At 41.9% G+C, this 24993-nt stretch overlaps 1 protein-coding gene and 2 gene segments (V, D, J or C); all 3 read left to right on the top strand.

Annotated features, from left to right (window-relative positions):
• Positions 1-247: 247 nt before the first annotated feature.
• LOC115012131 (Ig heavy chain V region 5A-like) lies at positions 248-1222 on the top strand. The segment is given in 2 exon segments: positions 248-364; positions 458-1222. Coding segments are annotated over 2 exon segments (345 nt in total).
• A 15177-nt stretch (positions 1223-16399) lies between these two features.
• LOC115012122 (Ig heavy chain V region 6.96-like) lies at positions 16400-17318 on the top strand. The segment is given in 2 exon segments: positions 16400-16464; positions 16554-17318. Coding segments are annotated over 2 exon segments (363 nt in total).
• A 5850-nt stretch (positions 17319-23168) lies between these two features.
• On the top strand, positions 23169-24455 carry LOC115011794 (uncharacterized). Its single transcript, XM_029437030.1, has 3 exons — positions 23169-23183; positions 23421-23888; positions 23961-24455. The coding sequence occupies exons 1-3, from the start codon at positions 23169-23171 to the stop codon at positions 24420-24422; spliced, it is 945 nt and encodes a 314-aa protein (XP_029292890.1). The 3' UTR covers positions 24423-24455.
• The last annotated feature ends 538 nt before the right edge of the window (positions 24456-24993 follow it).

Here is a 24993-nt window from a genome sequence, read left to right as displayed (position 1 = left end):
GTAACACGCAAATAAATGAATGAATAAATGCAGTAATTCATTAATATGTCACTTCAATACTTTAAGGCATTAATAGTTAAAATATTGAAAACAAAGTTTGAAGTTCTTTAATTTCTGTAAATGTAGAGACATTTTCTAAACATTACAATTAGGTGTGTAATAGAATTAAAATGTCAAATGAGCACAATCTTCCATTTGCTCCCGTTAGACCCACATTGATGCTTCATGTTTGATTCTATGCAAAGTCAGTGACCTTCCTTGTTCCTCAGCTATAAAAACATCACACCAGGCTGTCAGTGGAGTTCACAGCACATCACTTTCAACATGTTCTCTGTAGCTCTGCTGCTGCTGTTGGCAGCTGGATGTGAGTCTCTCTGCATTCTTCAAAAGCTTTTCTTTTACTGTATAACTTGATCGTTTGTGACAAAACATTTTCTTTCCTTTATTTTTTAAACAGGTGTGAAGTGTGAACAGTTGACACAGCCGGCCTCTGTGACTGTGCAGCCAGGTCAACGTCTGACCATCAGCTGTCAGGTCTCTTATGCTCTGAGCAGCTACAGGACAGCTTGGATCAGACAGCCTGCAGGGAAAGGACTGGAGTGGATTGGAATGAAATACACTGGAGATTCATACTACAAAGATTCACTGAAGAACAAGTTCAGTATCGACTTGGACACTTCCAGCAAGACAGTGACTCTAAACGGACAGAATGTGCAGCCTGAAGACTCTGCTGTGTATTACTGTGCCAGAGACACACAGTGACACACACCATCAGTAGAGCTGAACAAAAACCCCTCAGTGCCTGAACACTTGTAACATGAAGCCACCAGAGGAGGAGCCCTCAGACCACTAATGACTCCAACACCAGCTCACTGTAACTTCAGAGTTTTTAATGGAAGGACTGTTTCCCTGTTTACTGTAACAATCACTGATATATAATTATATGTATGTATAACCTTTCACCCTTTGAAGGGATGGAATACACTCAGCAAACATCCTGGTTTTTAAAAGCCAGTGATATATGTAGAGTAGAAACGAACCCTCAAAAAGTCATTTTTAGGTAAGAAGAAATACATCTGAATCGTAAAGGCATTAGTAACTGAATCAGTGGTGTTCATGAGTCAAACTACAGAACAGTTTGTTTTCATTTACAATCTAAAGTGTGTTTGTCAGAGATTCAAGTTACACCTTCTCTTTGTGTGAATAAAGAACCACAACTGAACTTTTCATCTTGATTTTAAATGATTTAAAGAAACCTGTCAGCTGATTTACTATCAATCAGTATGTAAATTGGCTTCCTTGTTGTTAATGTTGCTCATGTGAACATTAATGCACACCGCACTCTGACGAGTTGAAGGAAAATAATGTTTGTAGAATTCATTGATTGTATAGAGGCAATATTTTCATACTGATTACAGAGGAAGAGTTGAGTATTTTAATGTTTCTATCATTTAATTTCAATTCCACAACATCCACCATCAATATAGAATTATATCTATATTATACATTATATATTTTATATATATTTTTCTTTTGTTTTTTATAGTAATGTGATCTTAATGACTTCTGGGATTTCTCAACACCTGCAAAAACACTTTAATGAATCCACATTAGATTTCTATGTATTTCACAGTTATACACAGTATCATGGATTAATTCCGTCCTCCGGGCCAGTGAGGAGGACTGGATCCCTTCCACTAATATTTTCTTTAACTTATTTAAACTGTTGCAAATCTAGTCTAACTCAGTCTTTTTAACGTAATCCTTAGTCAGGAAAAAAGAAGATCTCTGTCAGAGAAAAGAATATCACTGGAGAAGTTTAAAGTCAGATACAACAGAGTTTAATCTCATGTACAAGTACACAAATCAACTCTGAGAACATCCCCGGAGATGCACTGACCCCTGGACTGATTCAGCCCCCCTCTTTTACCTAATTTCACATACAAAACCAAAGTTGAGGCTAAAAGGTTGCATAGTGTGTCCCGAGTCCAGGACTCTTGCTGGTAAATCAACCTGATATAGTCTGGCCTACGCCCTTTGACTCATCACCTGGAATGTGCCTGTCCTGTGCTTTAAACGTGTGTCTCTGGGTCTTTTCTCTAGTTGAAGTTAGTCCTGTCTTTTTAGCAGGCGCCTGGCCTTCTTATCTCATCCTCAATATACTAAGGGTCTCATAAATCTACTTTCTTTATGAGCTTGAATTGGGAGACTCACTCTTCATTCTCATCCTCCCTAATGCTATTATTCAGACCTTCTCCCAGATGTTTACAGAGGCTGTATTCTCACACTTATATTGATTAGAATTGAATATTACACATTTATATATATTTAAAATACAAACCATATACTTAGTAAATCCTACTACAATTATGTACTAATAAAACCTATTACAGAACACACTCTTATTACACCCCATAATAAAACACATACGAATAAAATCTGCCACAACAACAGATAGTTCCTACTAATATCAAAGCATGATTTTATCTTATATTACCCGTCATATTCAAAAGTACAAACCATAAATGACATGAAATGAGACTTGACATGACTTGAAAAGAGAAACAAGTTGAACAACATTTGATCAGACAGCAGGCTTGGCTGGATGAAATGTGCACAATCCAAATGATATCAAAACATTGGTTGATGGTATAACGTGGTGAAACGATGATAAAGCAAGTTTCAGAAATGCTAGTAGATATTGGTGATCAGAATAAAACTGTAGATTATTTATATTATAGTGAATGTTGTCATGGTCTGCACATTATGATCAAAGAGACTAATGAGAAACACTTGATCCCAAGATGAATTATGATTTAACACTTTGAATACATGTTGTATGTTAATGTGTCAAACGTCTGAACTAAGATGATCATTTGAGTATTATTAGAATAAATGTGGTTGTGGTGTTAATACTTATAGATAATCTACACACATTTAAAAACACCAGACAAACATCAAAACAGCTGACTTTGAAGGTTGATCTTTAGACATTACTTCCCCATTTGTATGAACTATTTCCAGACCTGTTGTATCCTTCCAATGAGGAGGAGTTAATGCAAATCTCAGAGATCTTCCACCTCTACTTATGTGACTGCAGAGAGGAGGACAGAGAACAGTGGACACACAGTTCAACATGATGGACTACAGGACAGGACTGCTGCTTCTAACTTTCTGCTGGGCAGGTGAAGATATCTCTAAAAATTGGGTTGAATCTTTATTCAAAAAGTTGCCAATTTACAACACGTCACTATTTTCTTGTTTATTTTAACAGGTGTTGATGGTCAGACTCTGACAGAATCTCAACCAGCAATTAAAAGGCCTGGAGAATCTCACAGATTGACCTGTAGAGCCTCTGGATTCACATTAAGCAGCTACTATATGGCCTGGGTCAGACAGGCTCCTGGAGAAGGACTGGAGTGGGTTGCTTATATTGGCACATTTAGTTCTTCTATCTATTACTCCCAGTCAGTCCAGGGTAGATTCACCATCTCCAGAGATGACTCCAGCAGTAAAGTCTATCTGCAGATGAACAGTCTGAAAACCGAGGACACAGCAGTGTATTACTGTGCCAGAGACCCACAGTGAGAGACAGTGACAGGAGACTCATACAAAAACTACTTCCTGTATTTAACACCACCACTGAGAACATTAACTTGTCTCAGTCTCTCATTTCTTTGATATACTGATTGTTCCTAAAATGTTTTTAACTGAATTTAACATCAACTCTTTTTTTTTCAAATCTCTATAAAATACTATTCATTGTATTTATTTCCACAACTAACACTGATCTATACTTGCATATGTTGTTAAACATTAAACTATTCAAGTATTGAAAAACAAATCACTTGAATATTCTTCAGAAGTTGAATTTCTCCTCTGAATTTAGGTTGTGTAAAAATAATAATAATAATATTATGCATAACAACCAGTAGTTAAAAGGCCTGGAGTATCTCACAGATTGACATGTACAACATCTGACGTCCGGTTATGGCGGCTCGCTAGGAAGACGCAACTATCAGTGCTCCGCCAATTTCTGTCTTAAATCCTAATTTTACCCACGTTTTATGTCAACCCATCATTTCTATTCGGAAAAGACGGTTAAATGCCGGCTGCAGCAGGGAAATCAGCTAAAGGACAACCAAAACATCTCCAGTCTAAGCTAAAAAACTTCGGAGCATCCAAGCTACATGTGGAAGCAAAAGAAAGTTATGCTAGCGCTAGCATTGCGCCAGCCATGACCTCTGTTGAGACGGGCGAGGCAGGGCGGTGGGAAGCAGGCTCGGAGGAAATCCTGATTGCCATAGGCTCTCTAAAGTCGGACTTTTCCACAAGACTTGATGACATGCTAACAGCAATAGAGGGGATGAGAAAAGGAGATACGGGAATGCTCAGAACGAATGGCAGAGGCTGAAGTAAGAATCTCATCTACCGAGGACAACGTGAGCTCCCTGCAAGCTAAAGGGAACAGCTTGAAGCTAATAACACGAAGCTAGAAGATAAAGTTGAAGACTTGGAGGCAAGATCCAGGTTATCTAATTTGAGAGTGGTGAACTTGCCAGAAGATGCTGAAAGAGGGGATGCTTGTGCTTTCCTCGAAAAATGGATCCCAGACGTGTTAGATTTGGCACCGCTAAATTCAAAGTTTGTACTGGAGAGAGCTCACAGAATCGGCCAGAGGAGGGATGCAAATGCCCCAGCAAGAACTTTGATCATGAAATCCTTAAACTACAGGGACAGGATGGTTGTAATGAAGGCAGCCAGGGCAAAACAACAGATTCTATTTAAAGACCAGCAGGTGAGATTTTATCCAGACTTGGCTGCAGGAGTGCACAAGCGGCAGAAGATGTTCGATAATGTTCGTCAGAAACTACGGAACCGGGGGATTCGGTATGGCATGCTATTGCCGGCTAGGCTCCTGGTGACCTACAAGGACAAGTCGCACACTTTTGAGAACCTGTCTGCTGTGGGGAACTTCATCGAGCGCATTGCAAGAGAGGAGGGACAGGCTGAGTAACGTAACCTGTGGCTGCGACCGGCTAAAGGGCTAATATGGGCTAACATATGTGCAGGTATCAGGACTTCTTTTCTTTAAGTATTTGCGGTCGGGCATCTTGGATATGTCTGGACATATCGAACTACTTGAACTGAATGACTGACACTGACCAAATGTTCTGTTTATATGTTCTGGTGGTCACGAGTGTTTTCTCACCATATATAACATTGGGGTCTGATACCACACATGGGACGCTAATTATGTTAGCCCTGACCTAGCACTTATTTCTGGGTTGTTTTTATTTATTTATTTTTATGTATACACCATACTTCTCAGTATCTCACCAACGTTGCATTGCGTATTTAAATTACAAGCTTGAAAGCAATAGCTTTAAATGAGGTTGAGTTAATAAGTACTACTGAGGCCAGCTCTTATTGTCACTGATAACTAGCTACATTTGTGATAAGCCCTGTAATGGTTGTTTAACACAACGGGTAAGTGCCGTATGACAAGGGTATGTGGAGCCTTCAGTTTAAAAATTGAAGGATGAACGCATATTTATTTTATTTTGGTACTTCTATAATCTGGAATGTTACGGCATAACATATGTTGGCTCCTCCTGAGATCACTGCCCATTAGTTAAGTATGGTGGAACTACTTTTGGTGGGACTTCTTATGATTACATGGTGGTTAGTAATGTAAACCAAAGGTTAGGAATAGAAGTATAGTCGAGCTGAAGCACGTGCTGTATGAGTACAGTGACTGTCAGCTATAAGAGGAAGTATCAACATGAGGACATGAGGAGGGGGGGGCTGCCCATTAGGGTGGAGGCATTCGGGAAAGGGGTTAAAGGTTCACAGGGTTGGATGTGGTTTGGAACATCCGTGTTATGTTTTTTAAATGTATTTTTTTAAATGAATTTTTATTTTTATGTACATGTGGGTAACCTAATCTGTGTCAAAGGTCATGTCTCAGGGTGTGGAGGTTAAATTTACTTCCTGGAATTGCAGAGGCCTGCAAAAACTTTCAAAAATCAACCAGGTTATGAATAGAGTTAAAAGTCTGCAATCTAAAATAGTTTTTTTGCAAGAGACACATTTACTGCCAAAGAATGATATTAGAATTAGGAGGAGGTGGACGGGATGTGTGTATTCAGCAACATTTTCTACTCAGGCTAGGGGTGTTATGATGTTAATTCACAAATCGGTACCTTTTCAGGTAGCAAATTTAATCAAGGACAAGGCTGGTAGATACTTAATTGTACAGGGTACTCTACTAACAGAAAACCTGAATCTAGTTAACATATATACCCCCAATAATGATGATCCAACATTTTTCAGGGACCTGTTTTATACGCTTTCAACATTTACTGGTAATTACATCATAGCAGGGGATTTTAATTGTGTATTGGATCCAACAACAGATCGGTCAGGAGGCATAGATAAATCACACACCAAAAGCAGGGAAGTATTACTTAATATTATGAAAGATTTCAATTTGAAGGACATCTGGAGAGAATTAAAGCCTGATGCTATAGAGTATTCTTGCTATTCTGCTTCTTACCAATCTTATTCCCATATTGATTACTTTTTGATATCAACAAATTTGGCTTCTAAAATTAAAGACGGCACTTATGATGGAATCCTTATTTCGGACCATGCACCAAACTCACTGCTTTATGTCGACTCAAGGCTGACGAGAGATCCTCCTAATCCTCCTAACGACCAAGGAGAGAAGCCTGGAAAGATATTAGCGTGGCTTATTAAACAATTACAAACTGAAAGATCCATTATGTTAATACAGAATAATAAAGGGAGATGATATAAATACAGATTTGACAAGTCAAAATAACTTCTTAGACACTCTCAATATACCTAGTATCCCAACAGAACTCAGACCTAGTCTGGAAGCTGAATTATCATTACAAGAGATCTCTGATGCAATTGATAACATGACATCTGGGAAGGCTGCAGGGCCAGATGGCCTACCTATAGATATCTACCAAAGGTTTAAATATAAAGTACAAACGCCCCTCTTAAATATGTTATTAGAATCTTTTACAAATGAAATCCTTCCGCCATCACTGAGAGAAGCCTTGATGACATTGTTACCAAAACCAGGGAAACCCTGCAATAGATGTGAAAACCTAAGACCAATAAGCCTTCTCAACTCGGACGTAAAGGTGTTATGTAAAGTCCTTGCAAAAAGGTTGGAAGGCCTGCTCCCAGGAATGATTAAGGAAGATCAGAATGGGTTTATTAAGTGGTGCCGAGGGTTTCATAATGTCAGGAGGGTACTGAACATTCTACATAGCCAAAAGGAAATGCCAGATACTGCTCTCTTATCGTTAGATGCCGAGAAGGCATTCGATAGGGTCGAATGGCCATATCTTTTTGATGTCCTCGAACGCTTTGGATGTGGTAAACTTTTTTGTAAATGGGTTAAATTGTTGTACACTGACCCTGTTGCAGAAATACTTACAAATAATACAACCTCGAAACAAATTAAGATCCACAAGGGGTGCCGTCAGGGGTGTCCTCTATCACCACTTTTGTTTATAATGGCAATAGAACCGCTGGCCATAGCTGTTCGGTCTCATCCAAAGATCTCTGGTATAACTATAGGTCAAACAGACCACCGCTTTATATGCTGATGACGTCATAGTGTTTCTCAGGGAGTTGGAGAGATCAATTCCAGTGTTATTGGAAGTGATAGGAAAATTTGGTGAATTTTCCGGTTACAAAATGAATCATTCCAAATCGTCCATAATGTTATTAAATTCCAAAGAGAGAAGTAATCCGACTGCATCAGTCTCCCAGTTTAAAGTTGCAGATAATTTTACATATTTAGGTGTAAAAATAGTGCCCAATATAACAGATGTGGTGAATTCTAATTACGATCCTATTATGGAGTCAATTACCAGCACAATTGATAGATGGAAGCCGATGTCCATCTCCTTAATTGGGAGAATTAATATATTAAAAATGAACATACTCCCCAAGTTTTTGTATCTATTCCAAAACATCCCCTTGCCTCCTCCTCCAAACTTATTTTCAAAGTTAAGGAAATTATTTTTAATTTACTTTATTTAATTAAACGAGCCCGCTTGTACTTAACCCTCCTGTACATGCCCTATGATAGAGGGGGCCTTGCATGTATTGACTATCGAGGTTTGAACAAAATCACTGTGAAGAATCGGTATCCCCTTCCACTTATTTCTTCGGCATTTGAGCTGTTACAAGGGGCCAAGATATTCACCAAACTGGACCTACGCAACGCGTATCATTTGGTGAGGATAAGGGAGGGGGATGAGTGGAAGACCGCATTCAATACTCCCAGTGGACACTACGAATACCTTGTAATGCCTTTTGGACTGACCAATGCTCCAGCGGTGTTCCAGGCCCTGGTTAGTGACGTTCTCCGGGATATGCTTAATCGATTTGTGTTCGTGTATCTGGATGACATCCTCATTTTTTCACCAGATGAGGAGACCCACATACAGCACGTCGGTCAAGTGTTACGACGCCTTCTCGACAACCTGCTGTTTGTCAAGGCGGAGAAATGTGAGTTCCACGTCAAGACTGTTTTGTTTCTGGGATTTATCATCGCTGAGGATAGCATTCGAATGGATGAGGCGAAGGTCAGTGCGGTTCCTGGGGTTTTCTAACTTTTATTGAAGATTCATTAGGAATTACAGCACTGTCGCAGCGCCTCTACACGCCTTGATCTCACTTTCTGTCAAGTTCTGTTGGAATGAGGGGGCTGAGAAGGCATTTCAACGACTGAAGACAAGCTTCGTTTCCGCTCCCATCCTGACCTTGCCAGACCCCCAGAGACAGTTTGTGGTAGAGGTGGACACGTCAGATGTGGGGGTAGGAGCAGTTCTGTCCCAACGATCTGTTTCGGACAATAAATTGCCGCCTTCTCGTGTTGTGGGAGCGGTAACCTGGGCAATCGAGGAGAAGGTAAGAAAGACCAATATAGACATTCAGATTCCTGAGGGGGATCCCGATAATCGTTTGTTTGTGCCAGAGCAGTTGTGCCCACAGGTGATTCATTGGGCCCATACATCCCTCGTTTCCTGTTCGGAGGACCCTGTTCGTCATTCGGCAGCGGTTCTGGTGGCTGTCCATGGAGAGGGCGGTCAGGGAGTAAGTGGCTGCCTGTCCGGTGTGTGCACGCAGCAAGTCCTCACGTCAACCGCCATCGGGTCTTCTACGACCCCTTCAAGTGCCACATCGTCCTTGGGCAGAGATTTCGTCACTGGACTACCCATTTCAGAGGGACAATCCACTATCCTAACCGTGGTTGACAGGTTCAGTAAAATGGCACATTTCATTGCATTGCCCAAACTTCCGTCGGCGAAAGAGACGGCGGAGGTACTTCTCTCTCAGGTGTTCCGGATCCATGGTTTTCCCGAGGGATGTGGTTTCCGATCGGGGTCCTCAATTTGTCTCTCGTTTTTGGAAAGATTTTTATGAACTTTTGGGAGCCAAGGTTAGCCTTACATCTGGGTACCATCCCCAGTCGAACGGACAGTCTGTGATGATGAACCAGGAGTTAGACTTGTCTACGGTGTCTCATCTCCCAGAACCCCACAACCTGGAGCAAGCACCTAATCTGGGTTGAGTATACCCATAAGTATACCTTACCTGTCTCTTCTTCTGGTTTGTCCCCTTTCCAGTGTGCGTATGGGTATCAGCCACCTCTGTTTCCGGACCAGGAGTTGGAGGCCAGTGTTCTGTCAGCCCAAGCTATGGTTCGTCGTTGTCGTCGGATGTGGAGTCGGGCAAGGCAAGCTCTCCTCCGCAGCTCCGCCACCTATAAAAGGGCAGCTGATAAGAGGAGAATCCCTGCACCCAGTTATGCTCCAGGACAGAGGGTGTGGTTGTCCACCAAGGACTTTCCTCTACGGGTGGAGTCACGCAAATTGGCTCCACTGTATGTGGGCCCGTTCCCGATCTCCAGGGTCATCAACCCTGTAGCAGTGATGCTGCAATTACCACGGTCCATGAGAGTACACCCCACCTTTCATGTGTCTAGAATAAAACCTGTGAAGGAGAGTAATTTGGTATCCCACAACCAAATCCCCACCTCCCCCCCGGTTCTTCGAGGGGGGAACGTCTACACGGTCAAGCGTCTCCTGGCAGTGAGAAAAAGGGGCAGGGGTCGTCAATACCTGGTGAATTGGGAGGGGAGACAGTGGGTGGCTACCAAGAACATTGTGGACCATACTCTGATCAAGGATTTCCACCGCCAGCATCCTGATGCACCTGTGACGTCAGGTGCCTGTCCCTAGAGGGGGGGGGTACTATTAGGTCTCGGCCTGTTCGTTAGATGTTTTGTGTTGTGTTTGTACTTCCTGTTTTTTGTTAATTACCTGTTCTCTGTTGTTTCTACTTCTTACCCCCAGGTGTTCCCAATCTGTTTGTTAGTGTCCTCACCTGTGTCTCGTTCCCTCTCACTTCTTGGTGTGTATATAGAGTTTATTTTGTTTGTCTCGTTGCCAGTTCGTCTTCGTACTTCGATGTCAAGAGTTCCAGCATTAGTCCCGTCTTCCTGTTTCCCAAGCGTTTGAATCCCCGGCTTCCTCGACCTTGTTTCCGTGACTCGATTCTGCCCTTGCCTGATCCTTGTCTGCTGTGCTGTTATGCTGAGTATCTGCCCGTGTACCAAACCTGTTTCCGTGACCCGACTCTGCTCCTGGATTACCCCTTGATACTTTGTATGTTCAACTGTCTATGCGTGTACCATAGCAACTGCAAAGTTTTCAGTAAAGATCATTTCCATTCAACACTTATCTGCCTCTGTGTCGTGCAATTCAGTCCCACCTCCCTTCTGTCTTGATCGTACCGTTACACTTCCACTTCTCAGAGGAAAAACTGTCTTCCTTTCTGATAAATTCTTGTCTTCGCAGTAATCCACCTCACTGAGGTGACTGAACACTTTTTAAATAAACGTGTCGGTCACAGCAGAGAACTTCCCAGATGACTGTCTCACTTTCTGCTGTGGTTCCTCTCTCCTTTCATCTCATCAGGTTGTACAGGTCAGAGTATGGAGTCCATTCCTTCCAGTTCAGTAGTGAAGAAGCCTGGAGAGACTCTCAGTCTCTCCTGCCGGGGATCTGGCTTCACATTTAGCTGCTGTGTTATGAACTGGATCAGACAACCTGTAGGAAAAGCACTGGAATGGATAGGGAGCAGCTACACTTCTGCGAGTAGAAATACTTATGCTGGCAGTGTGCAAGGACGTGTAGAGATGATAGCAACAGCTTGGTGCATCTGAGACTGTCCAACTTAAAGCCAGAGGACTCTGCTGTGTATTACTGTGCAAAACACACACTGGTTAAAGGAAGCACAGAGGCTTTACAAAAACCTCAAACTATTTATATTCACAAGAACCTTCAGGTGGCAGCAGAAGACGAGAAGTCAGATGACAGTAAAGAAAGTATGACAGTGTCTCTAAACACACACTATGAAAGCAACAGCTGTTAGTGACGTCCTGTTCTGTAGGGTTACATTTAACATGTGCTTTTCCACAACAATAATGGATGATAATGTTCCCATTATTGATTTTAAACAGCAGGTAATGAGAATATATGTGGACATTTATGAATGATATATCCAATATATGGTTAACAATGGCTGCTTAGAGGATGAATGTTGACACCTGACTTGGGTATAAATAAACGTTACGGCTGAATAACATCATTTTAAAAATCATGATTATAATCGTAGTATTAAAGAATGGTATAAATCATATTGTATCAGGACTTGCTGTGTTTCTCTTTGAGGAGGAGGAGTCTATGCAAAACTCTGACCTCTTCCATCTCTACATATGTGTTGCAGAGTGACGGACAGACACTAAATCTGTGACGTACACACTGTAGACTGGACAGAGACAACTGGCTTCTACAATGTTCACACCTGATTATTTGGTGGTTTTTCTCATCCTGTCGATTAACTCTGCAGGTAAGAACAATAAATGTTTTTTCGACAAACCTCCTGGTACAATGACAATTTGGCTGAATTACAGTAACTGATGAGCTGTTTATATGTCTGTAGGTACTATTCAGCACCAGATTGATGACAAAAACCTTCTGCTCACATACAAAGCCCTCAACAACCTCGCCCCCACCTATCTCTCAAACCTCCTCCAGGAATACACCCCCTCCCGCTCCCTGCGCTCATCCTCAGCCGGACTCCTGACTGTCCCCGCCTCAGCACCATGGGAGCCAGGGATTTTAGCTGCACCGCGCCCAGGCTCTGGAATTCTCTGCCTCCACACATCAAACAGTCTGACTCCATTACGACTTTCAAATCCCCCCTCAAAACCCACCTGTTTAAACCGGCCTACTCACTGTAAAACACAATCAACTTGTTATCACAGATCCTCCTTTCACTCCGTCACTCCACACTCTTGTCTTTCCTGTTTTATCTATGCTTATATTTATTTATGTCGATTTGACTCATTTATTTTCCGTCTTTGTTTTAGCTGTTTTAACTTTTAAATGCACTGTAAGATGACCTTGTGTGTCCTGAAAGGCGCCTCTAAATAAAATGTATTATTATTATTGTTAATATTATTATTTAAAAGTTACCCATTACAAGTTGAAATTATATGTTCACACATTTTCCTGTTTCAGAATTAAACCTTAATAAAAACATTTCCTGTTTTTCTGTGTTCACCATCGGCACTTGAGTGTATCCCAGCATGCATTTGGTGAAAGCCAAGGAAACAGGCAACACACACAGGGCTTCAGTAACAAATACATCTCTATATGTTTGATTGTCACGAGTGAGGAACTTTTATTGAATGTTGAAAGTAGCTACCAATCCTGTTTTAAACCTCCAGAGGGCAGACAAGGGCTTTAACACGTATAGTACTGCTGCTGTTAACTATCTGCTGGGCAGATGAAGAGTTTCACTGATCTGTATTCAACATGTTTATTAATTTGATACCAATTAAATGAATGTTGAATTCCTTTTTATATTTGAACAGCTGTTGATGGTCAGAATCTGAACCAGTGATTAAAAGGTCTGGAGAATCTCACAGATTGACCTGTACAACATCTGGATTCACATTCAGCAGCGACGAGTAATTACACCGAACACTTTGTGAGACAACAGAAATATTTCTAAACAGAGATAAGAAAGTGGAAATCATGTTACTAAATAGGCATCTTGCTTATTCAAGAACAAAGCTTCATTAAAACGCCTTCTCAGATGAATAATAAACAGCATTTGTGTATTTAAACGGTTCTGCTATTTGTCCAACCAGAGATTCACAAGTCTTTTTACTTCTTTAGTTTGCAGCAATTAATTTGTTTTGCATATCGTCAAACAGGTTTCAGTTCCTAAGTAGTTAACTTCCTCTCAAGCCTCCAAGTTTCTCTGTGGCTACAAACTGTCACAATTTGAATACTGAAACCTTCAAAAGTCTTTATTTTCATATTTATTTATATTATCTTGCTTTCACTTCATTCGTGTTTGTAGTAACAAAATAAAGAAACTAACAAAAACATATAAATCAATAAACAATGAATCTTAGAATTATAATCAAATCAAATTTATTTGTATAGCCCAATATCACAAATTATACATTTGTCTCAGTGTGCTTTACAGACTGTACAGGTTACGACACCCTCTGTCCTTAGACCCTCGCATCCCACAAGGAAAAACTTCCTAAATGAAACCCCATAATTAAAGGGGGAAAAATGGAAGAAACCTCAGGGAGAGCAACTGAGGAGGGGTCCCTCTCCTAGGACGGACAGACGTGCAATAGATGTCGTATGTACAGGATAAACAACATAGTACAAATACAACATTTGACAGAAATGATGTTGTGTTGAAAAAAAAAGAGAAAGTTTGGATGAATCCAGGAAAATGTCAAAAAGGCTTCCAGGTGTCCAGCAGGACCAGGGCAGCAGGCGCAGCCACGATTCCTGATCCTGACGTAAACTTTATCAGTGGCAACCTGCCACATGAGAGACAGACACTCCGGGGATGATACCCCGGATGATGAGTTAGTATAAGCTTTATCAAAAAGGAAAGTCTTTAGCCCACTATGAGATCTTTAAGATATGCTGGAGCCTGACCATTAATTGCTTTGTAAGTCAGGGGAAGGATTTTGAATTCTATTCTGTATTTTACCGGGAGCCAGTGCAGAGCAGCTAATACAGGAGTAATATGATCCCGTTTCCTTGTTCTTGTCAATACACGTGCCGCTGCATTTTGGATCAACTGAAGAGTCTTAAGCGACTTTTTGGGACAACCTGATAACAATGAGTTGCAGTAATCCAGCCTTGAAGTAACAAATGCATGGACTAGTTTTTCTGCATCATTTTGAGACAGGATGTGTCTTATTTTTGCAATGTTACATAGATGAAAGAAGGCAGTCCTTGAGATTTGTTTTATGTGGGAGTTCAGACGTATCTTTTGACGATTTGTTTTATTTCTGAATTAAACTGTTTTAAATGTTAACACTCACTAAAAGAAAACAAACCGAAGTTAATCCATTATGCAACTTATTTAAATCATGTTTTCAAAGAAATAATCAGCTCCATCCTTTCGCTGAAATAGAATAATAAAAATAAAATAATTTACTCAGCAGTTCTTTGTAGTCATGCAGGTACAGATGTCTTAAATCTCTATTTGCTGCTTGTTTAAATGATGTTTTATTGTGTGTTCTGCTGTGTTCATGGCCTTGCATGTGACTTTATAAGCAGAATGGGAAGTAGGAGGAGCTTACTGTAAACATAATTCCCACAGGGATCCAGTTTACTTCATATTTAAGATTCAAGCATTTGAAACATCAGCACAGTGTGAACATGGCTTACAGAAAGCGAACACTGTTGGTGGTTGCTCTGTTTGTTTCATCGGGTGCTGAAGGTCAGACCATAACAGAGTCTGAACCTGCAGTTAGAAAAAACCTGGAGAATCCTACAGACTCACGTGCACAACATCTGGATTCTCATTAAGCAGCTACCCTATGAACTGGATCAGACAGGCTCCTGGAAAAACACTGGAGTGTATTGCTTTAATACACACATCTAGTTCTCCTATCTATTACTCCCAGTCAGTCCAGGGTAGATTCACCATCTCCAGAGACGACTGAGAACATTAAATATAGTCTTTAGTACATTTATTGCAATGCTGATATAAAGTGTTTTCATTAAGATCAAATGCTCCACTAACACTCATCAAATGGATCAAAATAAATACATAAATAAAACAATTTACAGCAAAAATAGAAATACATGATTTGAATTTACTGTCATTAATAAACTATTCAAATATACATTTCAGGTATGTTGTTTTATTTTGAAATTAATATTTAATATGAAATCAGGACTTTGACAAAGACCCAGTGCAACACTAATCAAAAAGGACATTGAAAAAGATCCAGATGTTAATTACACAACAGATGTTTTTGCAATAATAAATCCTAATAAAATTAATAAGTTGATTCCAGACTCCGAACTGAAGCACAACAGCTGATCTTAAGACACTTAGGTGTTTGTATTCTGTAAGTATATTAGTAATACTAACAGGTTCCAAAATGGACCTTAAATATGACGGCAGTGAGAGCAGAATGACAATGCCACTAATGCCACTAATGCCACTAATGCCACTAATGCCACTAAAGTCACTAATGCCACTAATGCCACTAATGCCACTAATGCCACTCATGCCACTCATGCCACTAATGCCACTAATGCCACTACTAAAACTAAAAAGACAACAGCAGATGATTTTGTGGTTTTTGACTTCCAGCTTGTGTTTGAGTCTCAGTTTTATTGAAACTGTTTAATGTTGTAATGTGTTTGTCTTTCTCTGTGTTATACGGATTGTGAAGAATAAAACATGAATTTTACAATATTGTTAGAAATAATAATAATAATATTATCTTACAGTATTTTGTGTCAGTAAGTTGGCTAATTACACATTTGTGTGATCAAAATGACGTAAAGTTCACCAGATGTCATTTCTCGGGCCTCTGTGTGCTCCCACTACATAGTTTACATATCTTAACATATTAATGTGGAAGACACACAGATTTACATAACAATGTGACCATGTGACCTCGGTAATATCAGTAATAAAAACATGGGGAGAAAAAAGAAAAAAAATCAAAGTTATAAGAGATGCAATGAGAAGAGTCTTTAAAAAAGAAACACGCAAGAAAATATGGTCAGTAAAGAGAAAGCCGTAATATATAAATAAGAGACTGAGAAGACGACATTGTTCAATCTGTCCTCTGAATTCCACAAGTGATGGAGAAATAAAGCAAAGTTAGCAGGTGTGATCTGGGTCACTCCTTCTTGTGAGGAGGAGTCAATGCAAAACTCAGAGATCTTCCACCTCTACTTATGTGACTGCAGAGAGGAGGACAGAGAACAGTGGAGACACAGTTCAACATGATGGACTACAGGACAGGACTGCTGCTTCTAACTTTCTGCTGGGCAGGTGAAGATATCTCTAAAAATTGGGTTGAATCTTGATTCATAAAGTTGCCAATTTACAACACGTCACTATTTTCTTGTTTGTATTGACAGGTGTTGATGGTCAGACTCTGACAGAATCTCAACCAGCAGTTAAAAGGCCTGGAGAATCTCACAGATTGACCTGTACAACATCTGGATTCACATTTAGTAGCTACTGGATGCACTGGATCAGACAGGCTCCTGGAAAAGGACTGGAGTGGATCTCTGCTATTAATGAGGGTGGTGGCAGCACTTACTACTCTCAGTCAGTTCAGGGCCGGTTTACCATCTCCAGAGACAACAGCAGACAGCAGCTGTATCTGCAGATGAGCAGTCTGAAGACTGAAGACTCTGCTGTGTATTACTGTGCCAGAGACACACAGTGACACACACCATCAGTAGAGCTGAACAAAAACCCCTCAGTGCCTGAACACTTGTAACATGAAGCCACCAGAGGAGGAGCCCTCAGACCACTAATGACTCCAACACCAGCTCACTGTAACTTCAGAGTTTTTAATGGAAGGACTGTTTCCCTGTTTACTGTAACAATCACTGATATATAATTATATGTATGTATAACCTTTCACCCTTTGAAGGGATGGAATACACTCAGCAAACATCCTGGTTTTTAAAAGCCAGTGATATATGTAGAGTAGAAACGAACCCTCAAAAAGTCATTTTTAGGTAAGAAGAAATACATCTGAATCGTAAAGGCATTAGTAACTGAATCAGTGGTGTTCATGAGTCAAACTACAAAAAAGTTTGTTTATCTAAAGTGTGTTTGTCAGAGATTCAAGTTACACCTTCTCTTTGTGTGAATAAAGAACCACAACTGAACTTTTCATCTTGATTTTAAATGATTTAAATAAACCTGTCAGCTGATTTACCATCAATCAGTATGTAAATTGGCTTCCTTGTTGTTAATGTTGCTCATGTGAACATTAATACACACCGCACTCTGACGAGTTCATGGAAAATAATGTTTGTAGAGTTCATTGATTGTATAGAGGCAATATTTGTATACTGATTACAGAGGAAGAGTTGAGTATTTTAATGTTTCTATGTACATTTCATTTCAATTCTACATTATATATTATGTATTTAATATAATATATTTTTTATTTCATTTTAATGTTTTCTGTTTTGTTTTTATTATTATTTTCCATCATTCCAGAAATTAGTTGCCAACACTTTAATATTGTACAGTTTCCTCTGCTGTCGTAGAGATACTCTAGTTAAGGACATGTGTGTCACATGCTCCCTTTCTAAACCTGTGAGGCAGGTTTATGCAAACTCTTCCTCTCTTATAAACACACCATCAGCATCTTGTTGCAGAACACCAGGACAGTTTGATATATTTCTGAAACTCTCAGATCAGAAAGCACTGAACAGTGTTTCTCACACAATGGGAAAGACAATTATCTGGAGTTTATTATTTGTAGTTACTTTTCATGGTGAGAAAACCTAATTCTGATTTTCTTCTACTTTAAATGTTCGACCTGGTATTTACAAGTTTGTTGGATGATGAGCAACATTTCTTTACTTACAGGAGTTTGGAGTGAGATCAAACTGGACCAGTCTCCCTCCGAGGTGAAAAGACCTGGAGAGACGGTGAAGATGTCATGTATCATATCTGGTTATAGCATGACAAGCTACAATATTCACTGGATACGTCAGAGGCCAGGGAAAGCTCTGGAGTGGGTTGGATGGATGAACACAGGTACAAACTCTGCTAACTATGGCAGCTCCTTTCAAAGCCGTTTCATCATGACCGAAGATGTGCCCAGCAGCACTCAGTACCTCGAGGTCAACAGCCTGACAGCAGAAGATGCTGCTGATTATTATTGTGCTCGACACTCACAGTGACTGAAGACAGTGGAGCAGCTGCACAAAAACCTCCACAACAAACAGCAATGTGATCTTAATGACATCTGCGTTTTCTCAACACCTGCAAAAGCACTTTAATGAATCCACATTAGATTTCTGTGTATTTCACAGTAAGAGACAGATAGTTCCTACTAATATCAAAGCATGATTTTATCTTATATTACCCGTCATATTCAAAAGTACAAACCATAAATGATATGAAATCAGTTTGAAAAGAGAAACAAGCTGAACAACATTTGATCAGACAGCAGGCTTGGCTGGATGAAATGTGCACAATCCAAATGATATCAAAACATTGGTTGATGGTATAAGCGTGGTGAAACGATGATAAAGTAAGTTTCAGAAATGCTAGTAGATATTGGTGATCAGAATAAAACTGTAGATTATTTATATTATAGTGAATGTTGTCATGGTCTGCACATTATGATCAAAGAGACTAATGAGAAACACTTGATCCCAAGATGAATTATGATTTAACACTTTGAATACATGTTGTATGTTAATGTGTCAAACGTCTGAACTAAGATGATCATTTGAGTATTATTAGAATAAATGTGGTTGTGGTGTTAATACTTATAGATATTCTACACACATTTAAAAACACCAGACAAACAGCTGACTTTGAAGGTTGATCTTTAGACATTACTTCCCCATTTGTATGAACTATTTCCAGACCTGTTGTATCCTTCCAATGAGGAGGAGTTAATGCAAATCTCAGAGATCTTCCACCTCTACTTATGTGACTGCAGAGAGGAGGACAGAGAACAGTGGACACACAGTTCAACATGATGGACTACAGGACAGGACTGCTACTTCTAACTTTCTGCTGGGCAGGTGAAGACTTTCACTGATGATGATTTGACATATTTTCATTTGTGCTACCAATGTAATGTGTGACACGTATATTTTTATTTTGACAGGTGTTGATGGTCAGACTCTGACAGAATCTGAACCAGCAGTTAAAAGGCCTGGAGAATCTCACAGATTAACATGTACAACATCTGGATTCACATTAAGCAGCTACCCTATGAACTGGGTCAGACAGGCTCCTGGAAAAGGACTGGAGTGGATTGCTTTTATACACACAGGCAGTACTTCTATCTATTACTCCCAGTCAGTCCAGGGTAGATTCACCATCTCTAGAGACGACTCCAGCAGTAAAGTCTATCTGCAGATGAACAGTCTGAAGACCGAGGACACAGCAGTGTATTACTGTGCCAGACACACACAATGAGAGACAGTGACAGGAGACTCATACAAAAACTACTTCCTGTATTTAACACCACCACTGAGAACATTAACTTGTCTCAGTTTCTCATTTCTTTGATATACTGATTGTTCCTAAAATGTTTTTAACTGAATTTAACATCAACTCTTTTTTAATTTTTTTTATTAATGAAATACTTGGAAATAGCAATAATCCTGCTCTCGTCATTACTGTGCTGGTATAGAACAAGGAAGAATTACATTTTCATTATAAATTGTTGTAGTTTTTAATACAATGATGAAAACCGGCTCTGAGAAACATTATTATCAACAAACAACAATCATCATTTATCATATTAATTAAAAAATACGTCTTACTTTAACAATCACTTCCTCACAAAACAGCTAAGGACAGAAAAAACATCTGCTGAAATCTTTGCCCAGGCATGGATAAAATAAATACTTCATGTACACATTTCGGCTACATTAATGTTCCCATTATAAAAACACTATAAAGCAGTTAGTGTCATGTTTCTCCCTCCTCAACACAACACACAACATTTTATGAGCTGGATCAGCAGTGACTTCAGCTTCATGTGTTCATTTATGTAGTTCACCATCTCAACTAGATTTCAAGATAAACAGCTGGCAGACTGCAGGAGCTTCTGTTTATTATTGTGCCTGTGAGACATTGAAATGAAAGCTGAATGAATAAATGATACTGCAATAAGACAAACTTCCTATTAGGTCTCGGCCTGTTCGTTAGATGTTTTGTGTTGTGTTTGTACTTCCTGTTTTATTTTGTTAATTACCTGTTCTCTGTTGTTTCTACTTCCTACCCCCAGGTGTTCCCAATCTGTTCGTTAGTGTCCTCATCTGTGTCTCGTTCCCTCTCACTTCTTGGTGTGTATATAGAGTCTGTTTTGTTTGTCTCTTGCTGCCAGTTCGTCTTCGTACTTCGATGTCAAGAGTTCCAGCATTAGTCCCGTCTTCCTATTTCCCAAGCGTTTGATTCCCCGGCGTCCTCGACCTTGTTTCCGTGACTCGATTCTGCCCTTGCCTGATCCTTGTCTGCTGTGCTGTTACGCTGAGTATCTGCCCTTGTACCAAACCTGTTTCCGTGACCCGACTCTGCTCCTGGATTACCCCTTGATACTTTGTATGTTCAAATGTCTATGCGTGTACCATAGCAACTGCAAAGTTTTCAGTAAAGACCATTTCCATTCATCACTTATCTGTCTCTGTGTCATGCAATTGAGTCCCACCTCCCTTCTGTCTTGATCGTACCGTTACAGTACAAACTGGCCAAAGATATGGACTCAGCCGACTCAGAAGGTTAAGACGGTGCTCAGTGCTCAAGGCATTCGTCTCCACAATCTGGATGAGCAGCTGTCATCCTTGTGCGTCGGAGTGAGGTCTCTGACAGACAATCAGACGGCATTCCAGAGCGACATAGGTGGACCAGCTGGCCAAGCAGCTCCAAAAGCTGGGGACATGCGTCCAGTCACTATGTTCTGCGATGGCCAGGCCGCTACCGGTCATGGTGCGGCGGTCACCCCTCCCGTCACCACGGCTACTCCCCTGCCAATGATTCCTCTCTCCAGACCCGAATGCTTCTCCGGAGATTTGGAGAATTGCAGAACGTTCTTAACCCAATGTTATTTACATTTTGAATTACAAGCTGCTTCTTTTCCAACTGAGCGTTCCAAGGTGGCGTATGTGATTTATTACCTGTCAGGATGGGATACGGCAGAATGGGCCAGGGAGGTACCAATTTGTCAATCCTTAGGATCCTTCACAGAGACTCTAAGGAAGATCTTCGACCACACGTCTCCGGGTCGAGAGGCAGCCCATGCACTCACCAGTATTCGACAGGGGAACCGGCGGACTTCGGACTATGCTGTGGAATTCCGGACATTGGCGGCCGACAGTGGATGGAATGAGCAGGCGTTGTTCGACGCATTCAGGAGTGGACACTCGGATCATATCAATGATGAGCTAGCACCATTGGAATTGCCCACAGGTCTGGACTCTGTTATTGCCCAGTGCATCCGAATCGACAACCGATTCCGGGAGAGAGAACGAGAACTATCGACGGTCGCAGCTCACAGATACGAGGGACGGGGTGGTTCCGGTCACACTTTCGCCCAAGGCCCGGGGTATTCTTGGATTCAGAGACCACCTTATTCGGCGACAGTAACCTCACCAGACGAGGAGATGCAGTTTGGCCGCACCAGAGTGTCTCATGTGGAGAGACAGCACCGGATGAGAGAGGGTCGCTGCATCTATTGTGCTGAGTTTGGACATTTTGTTAATAGATGTCCAGTAAAAGGCCAAGGCTCACCAGTAAAGAGGGCACTGGTGAGCCGAGCAGTTTCTGGAGGACCCTCTCAAGCGCTGACATCTGCCACGCTCATCTCGTCGTCAGAGACCATGATTCATCCTGTGCTGATCGATTCCGGAGCAGACGAGAGTTTTATGGATGGGGTAATGGCTAAGAGGTTGGGTTTGGATTTGCACTCATTACCCGAGGTGTTGGAAGCCAAGGCTCTGGACGACAGAGTACTGTGTTGAGTTTCCCATATCACTCAACCTGTGCAACAGATTATGGCTAATGGACATTCGGAACAGATTGAGTTCCATGTGTTTGAAGATCACACACACCCGATAATTCTGGGGTATCCGTGGCTAGTCCAGCACAACCCTCACATGGACTGGGCCGGAGGAGAGGTATTGGGATGGCACCAGAGGTGTTCAACCACGTGTTTTCCAGGCTGCAAGGAACGAGGTCTGGGAATGACTACTTTGGACAAAAGACCCAGTGGAAGTCTGGAGAGGGACTTTCCAGATTTGCCCAAGGTTCCAGCGTGCTATTGGGGCTTAAAGAGGTCTTCAGTAAGACCCGGGCCACGGCTCTGCCACCTCACCGAGAGTATGACTGCCCGGTTGACCTACTTCCGGGCGCTGCAACTCCAAAGGGTCATTTGTATTCCCTGTCTGCGCCAGAGAGAGACTATGAGGGAGGACATCGAGGGAGCCTTGAAAGCTGGGATTATTCGTCCTTTGTCTTCACCCGCTGGTGCGGGATTCTTTTTCGTGGAGAAGGACAAGTCCCTAGGACCCTGTATTGACTATCGAGGTTCGAACAAAATCACTGTGAAGAATCGGTATCCCCTTCCACTTATTTCTTCGGCATTTGAGCTGTTACAAGGGGCCAAGATATTCACCACACTGGACCTATGCAACGCGTATCATTTGGTGAGGATAAGGGAGGGGGATGAGTGGAAGACCGCATTCAATACTCCCAGTGGACACTACGAATACCTTGTAATGCCTTTTGGACTGACCAACGCGCCAGCGGTGTTCCAGGCCCTGGTTAATGACGTTCTCTGGGATATGCTTAATCGATTTGTGTTCATGTATCTGGATGACAGCCTCATTTTTTCACCAGATGAGGAGACCCACATACAGCACGTCGGTCAAGTGTTACGACGCCTTCTCCACAACCTGCTGTTTGTCAAGGCGGAGAAATGTGAGTTCCACGTCAAGACTCTTTAGTTTCTGGGATTTATCATCGCTGAGGATAGCATTCGAATGGATGAGGCGAAGGTCAGTGCGGTCACTCAGTGGCCTACCCCCACCAGTCGGAAGCTGGTGCAAAGGTTCCTGGGGTTATCAAACTTTTATCGAAGATTCATTAGGAATTACAGCACTGTCGTAGCGCCTCTACACGCCTTGACCTCACTTTCTGTCAAGTTCTGTTGGAATGAGGGGGCTGAGAAGGCATTTCAATGACTGAAGACAAGCTTAATTTCCGCTCCCATCCTGACCTTGCCAGATCCCCAGAGACAGTTTGTGGTGGAGGTGGACGCGTCAGATGTGGGGGTGGGAACAGTTCTGTCCCAACGATCTGTTTCGGACAATAAATTGCACCCATGTGCATTTTTGTCCAAGAAGCTGTCACCAGCAGAAAGAAATTACGATGTCGGCAACAGGGAGTTACTTGCCATTAAGGTGGCGCTCGAGGAGTGGCGACACTGGCTGGAAGCAGCAGAGCAGCCGTTCCTGGTTCTCACGGACCACAAGAACTTGCAGTACATTCAGTCGGTGAAGAGACTGAATTCCCGGCAAGCCCGATGGGCTTTGTTTTTCACCCGCTTCAAGTTCACACTAACCTATCGGCCGGGGTCTAAGAACATTAAGGCGGATGCACTATCCTGCCTTTTTGATCCCAATCCGACCCCCAGACTCCCTTCATTCGTGATGCCGCCTTCTCGTGTTGTGGGAGCGGTAACCTGGGCAATCGAGGAGAAGGTAAGAAAGGCCAATATAGACATTCAGATTCCTGAGGGGGGTCCTGATAATCGTCTATTTGTGCCAGAGCAGTTGTGCCCACAGGTGATTCATTGGGCCCATACATCCTTCGTTTCCTGTCATCCCGGGGTTAGGAAGACCTTGTTCGTCATTCGGCAGTGGTTCTGGTGGCCGTCCATGGAGAGGGCGGTCAGGGAGTATGTGGCTGCCTGTCCGGTGTGTGCACGCAACAAGTCTTCATGTCAACCGCCATCGGGTCTTCTACGACCCCTTCAAGTGCCACATCGTCCTTGGACAGAGATTTCTATGGATTTCGTCACTGGACTACCCATTTCAGAGGGACAATCCACTATCCTAACCGTGGTTGACAGGTTCAGTAAAATGGCACATTTCATTGCATTGCCCAAACTTCCGTCGGCGAAAGAGACGGCGGAGGTACTTCTCTCTCAGGTGTTCCGGATCCATGGGTTCCCGAGGGATGTGGTTTCCGATCGGGGTCCTCAATTTGTCTCGTTTTTGGAAAGATTTTTGTGAACTTTTGGGAGCCAAGGTTAGCCTTACATCTGGGTACCAACCCCAGTCGAACGGACAGTCTGAGAGGATGAACCAGGAGTTAGAGACTTGTCTACGGTGTCTCATCTCCCAGAACCCCACAACCTGGAGCAAGCACCTAATCTGGGTTGAGTATGCCCATAATACCTTACCTGTCTCTTCTTCTGGTTTGTCCCCTTTCCAGTGTGCGTATATGGGTATCAGCCACCTCTGTTTCCGGACCAGGAGTTGGAGACCAGTGTTCCGTCAGCCCAAGCTATGGTTCGTCGTCGGATATGGAGTCGGGCAAGACAAGCTCTCCTCCGCACCTCCGCCATCTATAAAAGGGCAGCTGATAAGAGGAGAATCCCTGCACCCAGTTATGCTCCAGGACAGAGGGTGTGGTTGTTCACCAAGGACCTTCCTCTACGGGTGGAGTCTCGCAAATTGGCTCCACGGTTTGTGGGCCCGTTCCCGTTTTCCAGGGTCAGCAACCCTGTAGCCGTGAGACTGCAATTACCACGGTCCATGAGAGTACACCCACCTTTCATGTGTCTATAATAAAACCTGTGAA

This window comes from Cottoperca gobio, chromosome 8, assembly GCF_900634415.1.
Source record: "Cottoperca gobio chromosome 8, fCotGob3.1, whole genome shotgun sequence".
NCBI classification, from domain to species: Eukaryota; Metazoa; Chordata; class Actinopteri; order Perciformes; family Bovichtidae; genus Cottoperca; species Cottoperca gobio.
Note: the sequence above shows the minus strand (reverse complement) of the source record. Positions and strands in the feature narration are given on the sequence as shown.